The 14704-nt window shown below is 43.7% G+C and overlaps 1 protein-coding gene across 1 annotated transcript in view; it reads left to right on the top strand.

Annotated features, from left to right (window-relative positions):
* The first annotated feature begins 3541 nt into the window (after window positions 1–3541).
* LOC140468104 (uncharacterized) overlaps window positions 3542–14704 on the top strand; it is a 66574-nt gene continuing 55411 nt past the window's right edge. The window contains exons 1-2 of the mRNA XM_072564283.1: window positions 3542–3587; window positions 14565–14657. Coding sequence (XP_072420384.1) covers window positions 3542–3587; window positions 14565–14657 — 139 coding nt within the window. The remainder of the gene's footprint in view (window positions 3588–14564; window positions 14658–14704) is intronic.

Below are 14704 nucleotides of genomic sequence, written 5' to 3'. Positions count from 1 at the left end.
ACATCAGGAAGGGTCACTGGACCTGATACATTAACTCTGATTTCTCTCCAGAGTTGCTGCCAGACCTGCTGAGCTTTTCTAGCAATTTATGCTTTTGTTTCTGATTTTCAGCATTTACAGTTCTTTCAGTGGGAAAATCTCAGCAGGTTTGACAAAGAGTCAGTCAGACTCGAAACGTCAGCTCTTTTCTCTCCTTACAGATGCTGCCAGACCTGCTGAGATTTTCCAGCATTTTCTCTTTTGCTTTCAGATTCCAGCATCCATAATAATTTGCATTTTTGCAGTTCTTTCAGTTTTATTCAACTTTTTAAGATTTTACTTAATTGACTCTTCCCACTTTCTTTAACATGAATTGCAAGATAGTTCATAATTCTTTTCAGGCTCCATTGACATGAATAATTCTGATGGCTGGATCTCTCAGTACTAACAACTTGAAGAGTTCTGTCTAAAGTCTCCTGGCTTGAAAGTTCCACAAACTAACATTTTGAATTGAATTGAATTTATTGACATGTGCACCAAGGCACAGTGAAAAGCTTTGTTTTGCGAGTAATACAGGCAGATCACAGAGTTAAATAGCATAGTAAATAATAGGTAAATAGCAGGAAAAACAAAAACACAGGTACAGGCGGATGTTAAGAGTTTGTGAGTCCATTCAGTATTCTGTGGGGTAGAAACTGTTGCAAAACGGCTGGTGTGTGTTCAGGCTACTGTGCCTTCTCCCCAATGGCAGAGTTTATAGAAACACATTGCCAGGGTGGGATGGATCTTTGAGAATGCTGGTGGCCTTTCCTTGACAGCGAGCCTGGTACATAGATTCTATAGATGGGAGGTTGGCCTTTGTGATTGTATAGGCCGAGTTCACCACTCTCTGAAACCATCTCCGATCTTGAATGGTACAGTTGCCATATCAGATAGTGATACATCCAGATAGAATGCTCTCGATGATGCACCTATACAAGTTGGCAAGGGTATTCGCCGTCATGCCAAATTTCCTCAGCTGCCTGGGGAAGAAGAGACATTGTTGGGCCTTTGTAACCGATGTGTCCACATGAAATGTCCAAGAAAGCTTGATGTGGATGACCACTCCCAGGAGCTTGGCATTCTCCATTCGTTTCACCTCTGCACTGTTAATGTGTGGGGGGGGGCATGAGTAATGTCCCACCAGAAATCAATAATGAGTTCCTTGATTTTGCTGGCATTGAGAGTTAGGTTATTCTCAGTGCACCATTTTTCCAGGCCTTCCACCTCCCGTAGGTAGTCTGCTTCGTCACCATCTGAGATTTGACCGACTTATGGTGGTGTCATCAGTAAACTTGTAAATGGCATTAGTCTGGTACTTGGCGACGCAGTCATGGGTATACAGTGAGTACAGTAGGGGGTGAGTACGCAACCCTGGGGGGGGCTCCAGTGTCGAGTGTTAGTGATGATGAAATATTGTCTGGTTAATTTTTGTCTCGTTCCCCTAAATTATTGAATTGAATTGAATTGAATTCATTGTCATGTGTACTAAGGCACAGTGGAAAGCTTTGTCCGGCGAGCAATGCGGGCAGATCGCAGAGTTAAATAGCACAGATAAATAAATAATAGGTCAACAGCAGCAAAAACAAAAACTTGATCATCTATTCAGACATTTACAGCCAGTTATTCAGATAAAATCAGACAAGAGGAAACTGTGAGTGCTGTTGTCTCAAAAGGCCAGCTTAAAGTGTTCTTTGAATCGCAAATAGAAAATCTTTCAGTCTTACCTCTGAAATCCATTTCTAAATATGCAGATTGTTGACAGGCAGAGGAAGTGATGTAAGTGGTGATATCACTGGACTAGGGCTTATGCCCGAAACATTGACTCTCCTGCTCCTCAGATGCTGCCTGGCTGTGCTTTTCCACCAAACAAAAACATTAACAAAAAAAGCTTGATTCTCCCGCAAAGAGGAACTGTTTCTCCATCAGAACCAAACACCTGATCTGAGACCTTGAATCTTATGTTATGGTCAAAACTGAACGAGTGGCTCTCTGGTCTACTGTAAACTCAGCATGGTAAACATGCCATCCATTCACACGGCAGGGGTCCAGGTAGACCATGGACTGCCTTCACATGCTTTCTTGGAATTGATGCACTTAAATCACTTGTCCAAATAATTTTCTGACCTGTTCAGGCAAAATTACCTTCAAGCAGCTTCATTTCAAAATCCGGATCCCAAAATATAATACATGTTTGGTACAGCTTTCATCACAATAACCTAAGAGACTGGAATAGTAATCCAAAGAGTGAGATTAAATTCCACCCTGGAGCTGAGAGTTCAATTTTTAAATCTGAAAGTTAAAAGTTGGTCTTATTAAAGGTGAACATTAAGTTGGGGGATTGTCATTAAAATCCACCAGACTCCTGTCTTAAATCAATATACTTGACTCTGGAATACCCTCTGACTAAGTTTCAAACTGCTTTTATTTTAGTGATTTGTGTTTCCTCTATTACCCGCCGTTTGCAGTGATCCCCTATTCCTTTTAGACAACTTTCTTTCCAATTATTATGAGGCTTCCTGTCATGATTAGGGTTGGGCCATTGAGGATGTCTCTCTCTCACTCTCAAGTAAATAAAAGAGTTTGTTGGAAATTTTGTGAGTTGGTCAATCACCAGACATAGGTAAAACAGAGACCATGTATAGTAAAAATGGATACAATACAGTCTAAGGGAATGGTCTTTCAGCAGTCCAGCACAAAGACCGATGTCAAGGCTTCATGACTATGTAACCCATGACAACTGAGCAACCAAAGGTCATATCAGTAGTGGCAAATCAAACCAGAACGCAACAAAAGGCAGGGGACTTTTTTTAACATCTATTCACAGGATGTGGACATTGCTGACTAGACCAGCTTTCAATCCTTTATTGATTTTGAGAAGATGGTGATGAACTGTCCTTGAATTGTTGCAGTCCAGGAGGTGTGGGTACATCTATAGCTCTATTAAAGGGGAGTTCCAGGATTTTGAACCAGCAACACCCAAGGAGCGAAAATATATTTCCAAGTCAGGAGTTGAGTGACTTGGAGAGGAACCTGCTGGTGGTGGTATTCCCCTGGATCTGCTGCTGTTGTCCTTCTGTAAGGTAGAGAGCATGGACATGGAACATGCTATCCGAGGAATCTTCGTGAACAGAGTTTACAGAGGAAAGAATTAAGAGTGAGAAGGTGATGCTGCAAAGTAAATACTGTTAGTCTCTTAATGATTGCTGCACTTAAAGATACAGCTGCCATGGATGATTCAAACTCCCTCTTTCAAACATTAGTCTGTGTGTCTCATGGACCACTGGGTATGCTTCAGCTTGTTATAATCGGCAAATAAACTTTTTTGGGTTGAATTTAAACATATTTTAGCAAAATGATCCATGCGTTAAGTTTCACATAAAGCTTTTTTCAGCGAGGCTTAGAGAATTTTCTCAGCTATCAACCTGATTTACCTCATTACCTACCTGTCACACCCATGTGTCCCCTCTCAGCTGACACTAGCAGGATTGTCCCACTCACAGTTGCTGGAAATGCCCCCAGGATGTCCTGGAATAGTGAGAAGCCTGATGCACGCCCGGTCAAGCACAGTCAGTCTGCAGCTGCCCTTCCAAGTTCATAACATTTGTCCCAGGTGTGGCAGATAAGGGGTAACTGACTCCATCCTTTGCAAATAGGGACTGGAGGTCCTTGTGGATGGCTAGAACAGAGGAGGTGCTTTGTTCTCATACAGAATCACCATAGAAAGCCGTCACACCTGACTCTGCCAGCTTGGCCCAAGGTTGCCACCCAGATCATTACAGTCTGATCATCTGGAGGAATGTCCAGGATGACAGAAAGAAGCTCAGTGACCTTCTTCATTCCACCAGGGTGGGCGGCATCAACCCATTCACTCTATCTCTGCTACTGCACCCACCTCCCAACAAGGCTAATGCTCTACTGTCGCTGTTGCCTGTCTTCCCTCACACCCAATTGTCCCACATCACTAGCCCTGCAGGGCCTCTGCACTGCTTACTCATTTGTGCTGCAACTCGTTGACTGATGGGTGTCTCCTTAAACTTCATTGAGGACTACTCACCTTAGACATTGAGTGAGAGCTGTTTACTTGGATGACCTGCAGGGTGTTTTCTGCAGAAGCTGCGAGCACATGGTTCAACTGTCATACAGCAACAAGTCCATCCCCTTGATTGAGATCTGCTGATAAGCTTCACAAGCTGCCTGGCTCTATGTCTGTGCTAACCAGCAAAGCAAGGCAGGAGGATATTGAGCCTGTGAGTTCTGGCTGAGGTGTCAAAACACAAAAAGGCAAGAGGCAAGGCAAACATTGCTGTGAGCATCCAAATAGGCACATCGTCAGTACTCACTAACAGCAAGTGAGTAGCCCTGAGATGCAGCCCAGTCCAACCCATGACCTGTGTATAATGTAGAGTATATTAACTCATGTGCTCCAAAGTGCATCGTTAAAGTGCAGAGTGTACTGTAAGGGTACAGGAAGTGCATTGGAGATCTGCCATGATGATGATGTAAAGAGGCTGGAACATGTTGAATGTTAAGATCTGAGAGTGTGGGGTATTTGTGGTCACTGCCTGAGATGCTGTGGTGTATGCCTGAGATGTTGATGCCAGGAGTCCAAAATGGAGCTGCACAGGAGCTGAAGTTGCCAGGGACATGCATAGTAGAAAAGCAACCTGCTAATTAATGAGAAAAGATTAAATAATAATGAGGGCGATAATGAACAACATTCCCAGTTAATTGACATCTCACTGGAAGAATCTCATCTCAAGATCCGAAACTACATTGAAAAGTACAACTTATTACTCCTGACATCAAGACAGGGCTCACTCGACTTATCACACAAATCTTCCAGATTTGTCGCCATAGACCAAGTCATTCAGGGCCTGGGAAGATTCTGCCCTTTCTGTTGAAAAATGACGGGTATAGTTACTGTCCTTCATAAACAGGTGCAAGTTATTGTTCACATATAAATTGTAAAGTGCTGTTGATACCCATATGCAAGATCATCATAGAATCCCAACAGTATGGAAGCAGGCCATTCAGCATATCAAGCCTGCACTAACTCTCTGAAGAGCATCCCACCAGGACCCACTCCCTATCCTGTTTCTGTAACCCTGCATTTCCCATGGTTAACCCACTTCGCCTGCATATCCCTGAACACTATGAACAACTGAGCATGACCAATCACCCAACTAGCATATCTTTGCATTGTGGAGGGAACCAGAGCACCCAGAGGAAACCCACGCTGACACGGGGAGAATGTGTAAACTTCGTACATATAGTTGCCCGAGTCTGGAATTGAACCCAGATCTGTGGTGCTGTGAGACAGTAGTGCTAACCAGGAGAAAGTGAGGACTGTAGATGCTGGAGATCAGAGTTGAGAGTGTGATGCTGGAAAAGCACAGCCGATCAGACAGTACCTGAGGAGCAGGAGAATCAATGTTTCTGGCATAAACCTGATGAAGGGCTTATGGCTGAAACATTGATGCTCCTGCTCCTCGGATGCTGTCTGACCAGTTGTGCTTTTCTAGCACCACACTCTTTTGAGCAGAGCTAACCACTCAGCACTTGCCACCCAGCTTTGCTAACACACTGATGTTAAATTAACTATGACTGTCGATGTGAGAGATAATGTTTTATTTCACGACAAAGTTCCTTTTGCAGTGTATGATGGAAAATTCCTCAGTGCAGCAGCTGCTCATGTAGATGAGCAGAAGTGTGCAAAAATATTGAGGTTGTGCTCAGACTCAGTACATGAGAGAGCTCTGCTGAAGCATTTCCTCCAGTGACACTGAGGTTGAAAAGTCATGAGATTAGGAACATCGTATCTACTCCTGGGTGAGTACAAGGGATCAGATGGGGTTAGCTGTCTAGCTATTTTTATGCTAACTTATACTATAACAGAAACTGTACTGAATGCAAAACTTAAAGGAATGGATGTCCGGCCAGGAATGCTAATGTGTGTTTCAGTTCAGTTCTTTTCATTCCTGGGATAAAATGTGCATTTAGTGTTAGAAGTACAACAGCGTAAGAAGTTTGGAGGTGATGAATTTACCAAGAACATAGAGAACAAAGAACAGTACAGCACAGGATCCGGTCATTCAACCCACCAAGACTGCGCCAACACATTATGCCTTTTTAAACTAAAAACCTTTTGCCCCATGTAGTCTGTGTCCCTCTATTCCCTGTCTATTCACATATTTGCCAAGATGCCTCTTAAACATTGCTAACTGTCTGCTTCCACCATCTCTTCTGGCAGCACATTCCAGGCACTTACCACCCTTTAAAAAAACTTGCCTCCCATATCACCTTTAAACTTTCACCTTTTTAACCTTAAACCGATATCCCTTTGTAATTGACAGTTCTATCCTAGCACAAAGACTCTATCAAATAAATCCATACTTCTCATAATTTTATTAACTTCTATCAGATCATTCCTCATGCGTCAACATTCAAGTGACAACTAGCCAAGTTTGTCCAATCTCTCCTCAAACCTAATAACCTCGGAATCAGGCAATATCTTGGTTAACCTTTTCTGTGCCTTTGCCAAAGCCTTCACATCCTTCTGGTGTGGGTGTCCAGAACTGTACACCATATTCCAATTTGGAGCATAAATGCCAGTCTTGATGAATGACTTCTTTCTATGCTATGGATTCTGACTTAATTCAGTGAAACTTGAGCAAAAACTGCCCAGTGCAATACTGCTGGGACAGCAAAGATTACAACCAGCAGCAGTCAAATACACACATGACAACCACTAACAGTAATGTGAGCAGGGAAAGTCACTCAAATCATTATAACCATTGCTGGAGAAATAAATATTAGAAGAGCACTGAAACACTTGTAAGCTTTGTGGAATTCATATCGATCCCATGAATCATTTTCATCTCCGTCTAATCCAGAGAATTGGGGAGGGGGGGGGGGGGGAGGCACTTGTCACTGTTCCATTTCCTCAGACAGTGGGGTGCAAAGTCAGTCCACATGTACAGCCCTTTGTGTTCTAGCTTCTGTGTGTGAAATGAATTTCGAGAGGTTCAATCTAAATCTCACTGTATGTCTGAAATACATTAGTAGCTACCACGAAAATAGAGATTGCTGGAAAAACTCAGCGGGTCTGTTAGCATTTATGGAGAGAAATCAGAGTTAATGTTTCTGATGGAATGACCCTTCCTCAGAATGGATGCTGAACCTTGCTATTTTTGAGAGTGTAGGGCTGATTATTGTCTGGAAGAGAAATTACTTTGAGATATCGCTTTGACTATATAACCCCCCAGACGAAGTTTGTAAATGTCAGTCAGCCAGAGAGATGTGCTGGGTCATTGATTTCCTCATATAGATCCCAGTGTGTGGGAGGGTGTTCTTCTTACATGAAACATATGGCTATGGGGATGGCCATGGATGGAGGAGTGATTAAGGGTCAGCAGCAAGGCAATAAATTATCTTCTCCTGGTGGTCCAGATATCTCGAGGATAGGGTTGGCTTGTTGAACCAGTTGAGTTTTTGCACTGAGAAAGGGTCACTGGATCCAAAACACCACAGGAATTGCAAAACCTGTGCCCACACCTCTCCCCTCAGCTCCGTCCAAGGCCCCAAAGGAGCCTTCCACATCCATCAAAGTTTCACCTGCACTTCCACACATGTCATTTACTGTATCCATTGCTCCTGATGTGGTCTCCTCTACATTGGGGAGAGATAACACCTGCTCCCAGAGTGCTTCAGAGAAAATCTTCAGGACACCCGCATCAATCAACCCCACCGCCCTATGGCCAAACATTTTAACTCCCCCTCCCACTCTGCCTAGGACATGCAGGTCCTGGGGCCTCCTCCATTGCCACTCCTTACCACACGACGCTTGGAGGAAGAATGCCTCATCTTCCGCCTCAGGACCCTCCAACCCCATGGCATCAATGTGGATTTCACCAGTTTCCTCATTTCCCCTCCCCCCCCACCCCCAGCTTATCCCAGTTCCAAACTTCCAGTTCAGCACCATCCTCATGACCTGTCCCATCTGTCCCTCTTCCACCTATCCACTCCACCCTCCCCTCTGACTTATTACCTTTACCACCACCTCTATCTACTCAGCCACCTTCCCCTTAGCCCTACCCCCCTCCCATTTATTTCTCCACCTCCGAGGCTCCGAGCCTCACTCCTGATGAAGAGCTTTTGCCCGAAACGTCGATTTTCCTGCTCCTCGATGCTGCCTGACCAGCTGTGCTTTTCCAGCATCACACTCTTGGTTCTAATCTCTAACACCTGCAGTGCTCACTTTCACCAAAACATTAACTGATTTCTCTTCACTGACGCTGCCAGACCTGCTGAGCTTTTCCAGCAAACTTCTGTTTTTAATTCTGATTTACAGCATCCATAGTTCTTTTGACTTTTTCCACTGCTCATTATCATCCTATGTTTAAATTCCACCACTCTTTCCCCTCTCCCTACATCTCCCTTACCTTTAATGGTTTATATTGTCCTTAATGGCTTTGCAAGTAAATTATTCAACTGGAAACACGGTTGATTTCCTGGTGGCAGTTAACATGTGAAAAAAAATGGGGGGATTTTGTGAAGGGGAAAACAGCATTCAGTTGTGTGCCAGAGCAGTTCTGGTCGAGAAAAAATTCACCACTGTCAATTGTGAATTTGTGCTAAAATAACTTGAGCTTCCTTATCTACTTGAGCACAACAGTTCATGCATCACTTCAAACCCCCATTCACGCTTTAGAATAATCAGATAACAAGATAACAAGAGAGACTTGTGGTTGATGTGTTGTCTCCCAGGTGCTAGGGCCCATGATGTGTCAGATCCAGCTTTTGGGATCCTTAAGTGAAAGGGGGGAACAGCCCCAAGTCATGGTCCACATGGGCATCAACAACATTGCTAGGAAGAGAGATAGGGATGGAAGACAGAAATCCAAGGAGCTAGTGTGGAAGCTGAGAACTAGAACAAACAGAATTGTTGTCTCTGGTTTGTTACCCGAGCCATGTGCTAGTGAGGTGAGGGATATGGAGAGAGAGAAAGCAGTTGAATACATGGTTACAGGGATGGCGCAGGGGGGTGGGATTCAGATACCTGGATAGTTGGGGCTCATTCTGGGATAGATGGGACCTGTACAAATGGTATGGTCTGCACCTGAACCAGAGGGGTACCAATATCCTGGGGGTGGGGGGGGGGGGGGGATGTTTGCCAGTGCTCTTTGGGAGGGTTCAAACTAATTCAGCAGGGGGTGGGAACCTGAATTGTAGCTGAAGTGCACAGGAGATTGAGAGTAGTGAGGTCATGAATAAGATTTCAAAGTCACAGGAGTGTACCGGCTGGGAGGAAGGAGAGTTGAAGTGGGTCTGCTTCAATGACAGGAGCATCTGGAATAAGGTGGGGGAACTTGCAGCATGGGTTGGTACCTGGGATTTCAATGTTGTGACCATTTCAAAGACATGGATAGAGCAGGGACAGGAATGATTGCTGTAGGTTCCAGGGTTTAGATGTTTCAGTAAAATCAGGGAAGGTGGTAAAAGATGGGGAGGTGTGGCATTGTTAGTCAAGGACAGTAATACGGTGGCAGAAAGGATGTGGAGAACTCATCTACTGAGGTAGTACAGGTTGCGGTTAGAAACAGGAAAAGAGAGGTCACCTTGTTAGGGGCTTTCTGTAGGCCTCTGAAAGGTTCCAGTGATGTAGAGGAAAGGATTGCAAAGATTATTCTGGATAGGAGGAAAAGTAACAGGGTAGGTGTTATGGGGGCTTTAATTTTCTAAATGTTGACTGGAAACGCTATAGTTCAAGTACTTGAGATGGGTCAGTTTTTGTCCAATATGTGCAGAAGGGTTTCCTGATACAGTATGTAGATAAACCAACAAGAAGCGGGACCACATTGGATTTGGTACTGGGTAATGAACCAGGCCAGGTGTTAGATTTGGAGGTAGGTGAGCACATGTTGATAGTGACCAAATTCAGTTATGTTTACATTAGCAATGGAAAGGGATAGGTATAGCTGGGGGAAAGACAGTTATGATGCGATTAGGCGAGATTTAGGTTGCATTGGATCGGGAAGGAAACTGCAGGGTATAGGCACAATTGAAATGTGGAGCGCTTTTCAAGGAACAGCTACTGTGCGTCCTTGAGAAGTATGTACCTGTCAGGCAGGGAGGAAGTGGTCAAGCGAGGGAGCAGTGGTTTACTAAAGAACTTGGATCTCTTGTTGAGCGGGAGAAGGAGACCTGAAGACTCGGTGCTTGAGAGTTACAAGTTAGCCAGGAAAGACCTAAAGAGAGGGCTAAGAAGAGCCAGGAGGGGTCATGAAAAGTCATTGGCAGGTAGGATGAAGGAAAACCCTAAAGCTTTCCAAAGGTATCTCAGGAATAAAAGAATGGGTAAGATTAGGGCCAGTCAAGGACAGTAGTGGTAAGTTGTGCATGGAGTCTGAAGAGATAGGAGAGATGCTACATGAATATTTTTCGTCAGTATTCACACAGGAAAAAGACAACGTTGTTGAAGAGAATACTGAGATACAGGCTATTAGACTAAATGGGATTGAGGTTCATAAGGAGGAGGTGTTAACAATTCTGGAAAGTGTGGAAGTCTCCTGGGCTGGATGGGATTTATCCTAGGATTCTCTGGGAAGCTAGCGAGGAGACTGCAGAGCCTTTGGTTTTGCTCTTTATATTGTCAATGTCTACAGGAATAGTGCCAGAAGACTGGACGAGAGCAAATGTTGTCCTCTTGTTCAAAAAAAGGGAGTTAAGACAACCTTGGTAATTATAGACCAGAGAGCCTTACTTCAGTTGTGGGTAAAGTATTGGAAAGGATTATAAGAAATAGGATTTACAATAACTGAGAAAGGAATAATTTGACTAGGGATCGTCAACATGATTTTGTGAAGGGTAGGTTGTGCCTTACAACCCTAATTGAGTTCTATGAGAAGGTAACCAAACTGATGTGGTGTTGTCAGACGCTGAGGGGTGACTTTATAGAGGTCTAGAAAATTATGAGGGGCATGGATAGGGTAAATAGGCAAAGTCTTTTCCCTGGGGTTGGTGAGTCCAGAACTAGAGGGCATAGGTTTAGAGTGAGAGGGGAAAGATATAAAAGAGACGTAAAGGGGCAACTTTTTCACACAGAGGATGGTATGTGTATAGAATGAGCTGCCAGAGGAAGTGGTGGAGGCTGGTACAATTGCAACATTTAAGAGGCATTTGGATGGGTATATGAATAGGAAGGGTTTGGAGGGATATGGGCCGGGTGCTGGCAGAAGGGACTAGATTGGGTTGGGATATCTGGTCAGCATGGATGAGTTGGACCGCAGGGTCTGTTTCCATGCTGTACGTCTCTATGACTCTATGACTCTATGACATAGATTTCAGTAAAATGTTTGATAGGGTTCCCCTCGGTAGTCTGTTGCAGAAAATACGGAGGCATGGGATTGAGGGTGATTTAGCAGTTTGGATCAGAAACTGACAAGCTGTAAGAAGACAGAGGGTGGTGATTCATGGGAAATGTTCATCGTGGAGTTCAGTTACTAGTAGTGTACTGCAAGGATCAGTTTTGAGGCCACTGCTGTTTGTCACTTTTATTAATGACCTGGATGTGGGAGTAGAAGGATGAATGAGTAAACTCGCGGATGACACTAAAGTCGGTGGAGTTGTGGACTGTGCGGAAGGATGTTGCAAGTTACAGAGGGACATTAATAAGCTGCAGAGCTGGCTGAGAGGTGGAAAATGGAGTTTAATGTGGAGAAGTGTGAGGTGATTTACTTTGGATGGTGTAACAGGAATATAGAGTACTGGGCTAATGATAAGATTCTTGGTCCTGCGAATGACCAAAGAGATCTCAGTGTCCGTGTGCATTGATCCCTGAAATTTGCCACCCAGGTTCATAGGGTTGCTAAGAAGGTGTAAGATGTGTTAGCTTTTAATAATAGAGGGATTGAGTTTAGGAGCCATGAGGACTTATTGCAGCTATACAGAACTCTGGTGCGGCTGCACTTGGAGTATTGCATACAGTTCTGGTTGCCACGTTATAGGAAGGATGTGGAAGTGTTGAAGCCTTATATTGGTTTCCTAGGTCGGTGCAACATCAAGCGCCGAAGGGCCTGTACTACGCTGTTCTATGGTCTAAGGTCAAAATCATCCCCCATTGGTCTTTGTTTTGACATTACAGCACAACTGCTTGCATTGCAAATGATGACCTGAAACTCAATGAACAATTTGTCTTTGGAAGACGGTCAGTAGTTCTTTGTTGCTAGCTTATCTTGGGCTCTGCATCTGGTCTGTCTTCCAGAACTTACTAAGAGGCTCTTTTCATGTTCAGTTTGCTAATGTGTGAAACAGATGTTACAAGATATGGCCTGGTGGTTGTCTTTAGCTCTTCTCCTCATCTAGAAATATAGTAACTAGGAGGAGTAGACAATTCAGCCCCTCAAGCCTGATTTGCTATTTAATTACAATCATAGTTGTTCTCATCTCGGCCTCATTCCACTTTCCTGCTCACTCTCCATAAACCTTCAACCCATTACCAATTGAAAATCTATTGTCTCCTTAAATTTATTCAGTGTCCTGCTATCCACCACACTCTGGGGTAATACATCCCACAGATTCATGATCCCTGAGAGAAGGAATTCCTCCTGAACTCTATTTTAAATCTGCCACCCTTTTGTCTAAAACCACAGCCTCTCAGACTAGATTGGCCCACAAGGAGCATATCCATTTTATCCCCTTTAACATCTCATTCCCCTAAATTCTTATGTGTATAGACCTGATCTCCTCCATATGTCCTAATAAGACAAGCCTTTCATCTCTTGGATTAATCTCATGAACATTCTGTGAACTGCCTCCAATGCAATTACATCTGTCTCTGGGAGGGTTCATCAAATGTGGTTAGCACTGCTGCCTTACTGCTCCAGGGACCCGGGTTTGATTCCTACCTCAGGCGACTGTCTCTGTGGAGTTTGCACGTTCTCCCCGTGCCTACGTGGGTTTCCTCCGGGTGCTCCGGTTTTCTCCCCCAATCGAAAGATGTGCAGGTCAGGTGAGTTGGCCATGCTAAATTGCCCACAGTGATAGGTGCATTAGTCAGGGGCAAATATAGGGGAGGAGAATGGGTCAGGATGGATTACTTTTCGGAGGGTCGGCGTGGACTTGTTGGGCTGAAGAGCCTGTTTCCATACAGTGGGGAATCTAATCACAAAAAGAATGTATCAGCCTTCACCTGTCTGAAGCAACGATAATATCCATAAATACTCTCCGAATTGGTCAAGCTTCTCATCCTGCTTGGCTTCGGTTAAGTCAACAGTTTAGTCTTTGTGAACAATTCATTGAGTTTTCCTTAAAATTTGGTAGCAAAGGTTCTTCAGGAGAAGTCCCAAATTCTTCAGCCACTGTGAGAAATGGACTGTAACACTAGAATGTTGGAGTATGTGTTCTACAACTGGGTTTGTGGCACATTATGAGGGCCAGTGGACAGCAAATCCACACAGCTTAGGTTGGTAATAGTTATTTAAGGTATGGATTGCATTGCCATGAAGTGTAGTGGAGTCAGGTTCAATTGAGGGCATTAGATGAATAGTTGAATAGAAATAGGTGCAAGGATGTTGGGAAAAAACAGGAGAGATTGACACAAGGGAATAATGCTCATTTGAAAAGCCAGTGAAGGCATGATGGGCCGAATGGTCTCTATTTCTCATCACAGAAACACAAAACCTTTGTGATTCTGTGATGAGAATGTCTGATGCTGACAAATTGGAAGAAAGTCTGAAACTTCAGCATTTATGATTTTAAGATTTTCTGTTTCCAAATGAAAAGGGCTGATCAATGAGTAGTTCAAACCCACGTACAACACCAACTTGTGTATATATCGCACCCTTGACAGAATGAGATGTCCCAAGATACTTCACAGGTAACCTGTCTTGCCATAACGCTTGTGGCTTTGGTTCCTAATCTGCAGATTGAACCAATGGCCATCTTCGATCATTCTGGTGCTCTGGGGCCTTACCTCTGAGTGGCTACTGTCTGATCTAATAAATTCTTCAAATCTCTTATTCACTCTATTGTACCTCACACTGTTCTCTGTAACATCACTCACTAGTACAGACTGTTTCATCCTTTCTTCACAGCCACTTAATTGTGACTGTAGATGTTTCTATTACATCACTATATACATCTCAATATTATATCAATTTTCATTATGCGACAACAGAAGAGCAATCAAAGTAAAACTGACACTGAGACCCAAAATGAACATAAGAACAAGTGGCTAAATGTTTAACCACAGGAGTAGTTTTTAAGCAGTTTGTTAAAGCAGGAGAGATAGATTTAGGGAGGGAATTGCAGAGCTAAGTGTTTAGACTCCCCTCAGTACAGTCACTGAGGGGACAGTGTAAGAATATGGAGATGTTCAATTATTACATGTTGGGGGATTACAGATTGCAAGCGTTTACAGGGTTGAAAGAGATTCAGAGAGCCCTAGAGTGGGTCAATAGAGATTAACAAGCAAAAAGGTGGTACATAAATGGAATTTGATGTGAATATTTTTTCAAGTAAGTGATGTTTTATTTTCCTCCCAGTGATCTGCTTTAGCAATGGATGTAACTCATGGAGAACCAAAGCCAGAATCTGTAACAGAGGATTCTATCTTGGAAAAAATATGACATGCATTGGTGAGTCACATGCATGAAGAATAGTTTCTGTTCCTTTCTGCCTCTGA

This window comes from Chiloscyllium punctatum, chromosome 46 (assembly GCF_047496795.1).
Source record: "Chiloscyllium punctatum isolate Juve2018m chromosome 46, sChiPun1.3, whole genome shotgun sequence".
Taxonomy (NCBI): Eukaryota; Metazoa; Chordata; class Chondrichthyes; order Orectolobiformes; family Hemiscylliidae; genus Chiloscyllium; species Chiloscyllium punctatum.
The sequence above is the reverse complement of the archived record's forward strand: the minus strand, read 5'-3'. Positions and strand labels throughout refer to the sequence as shown.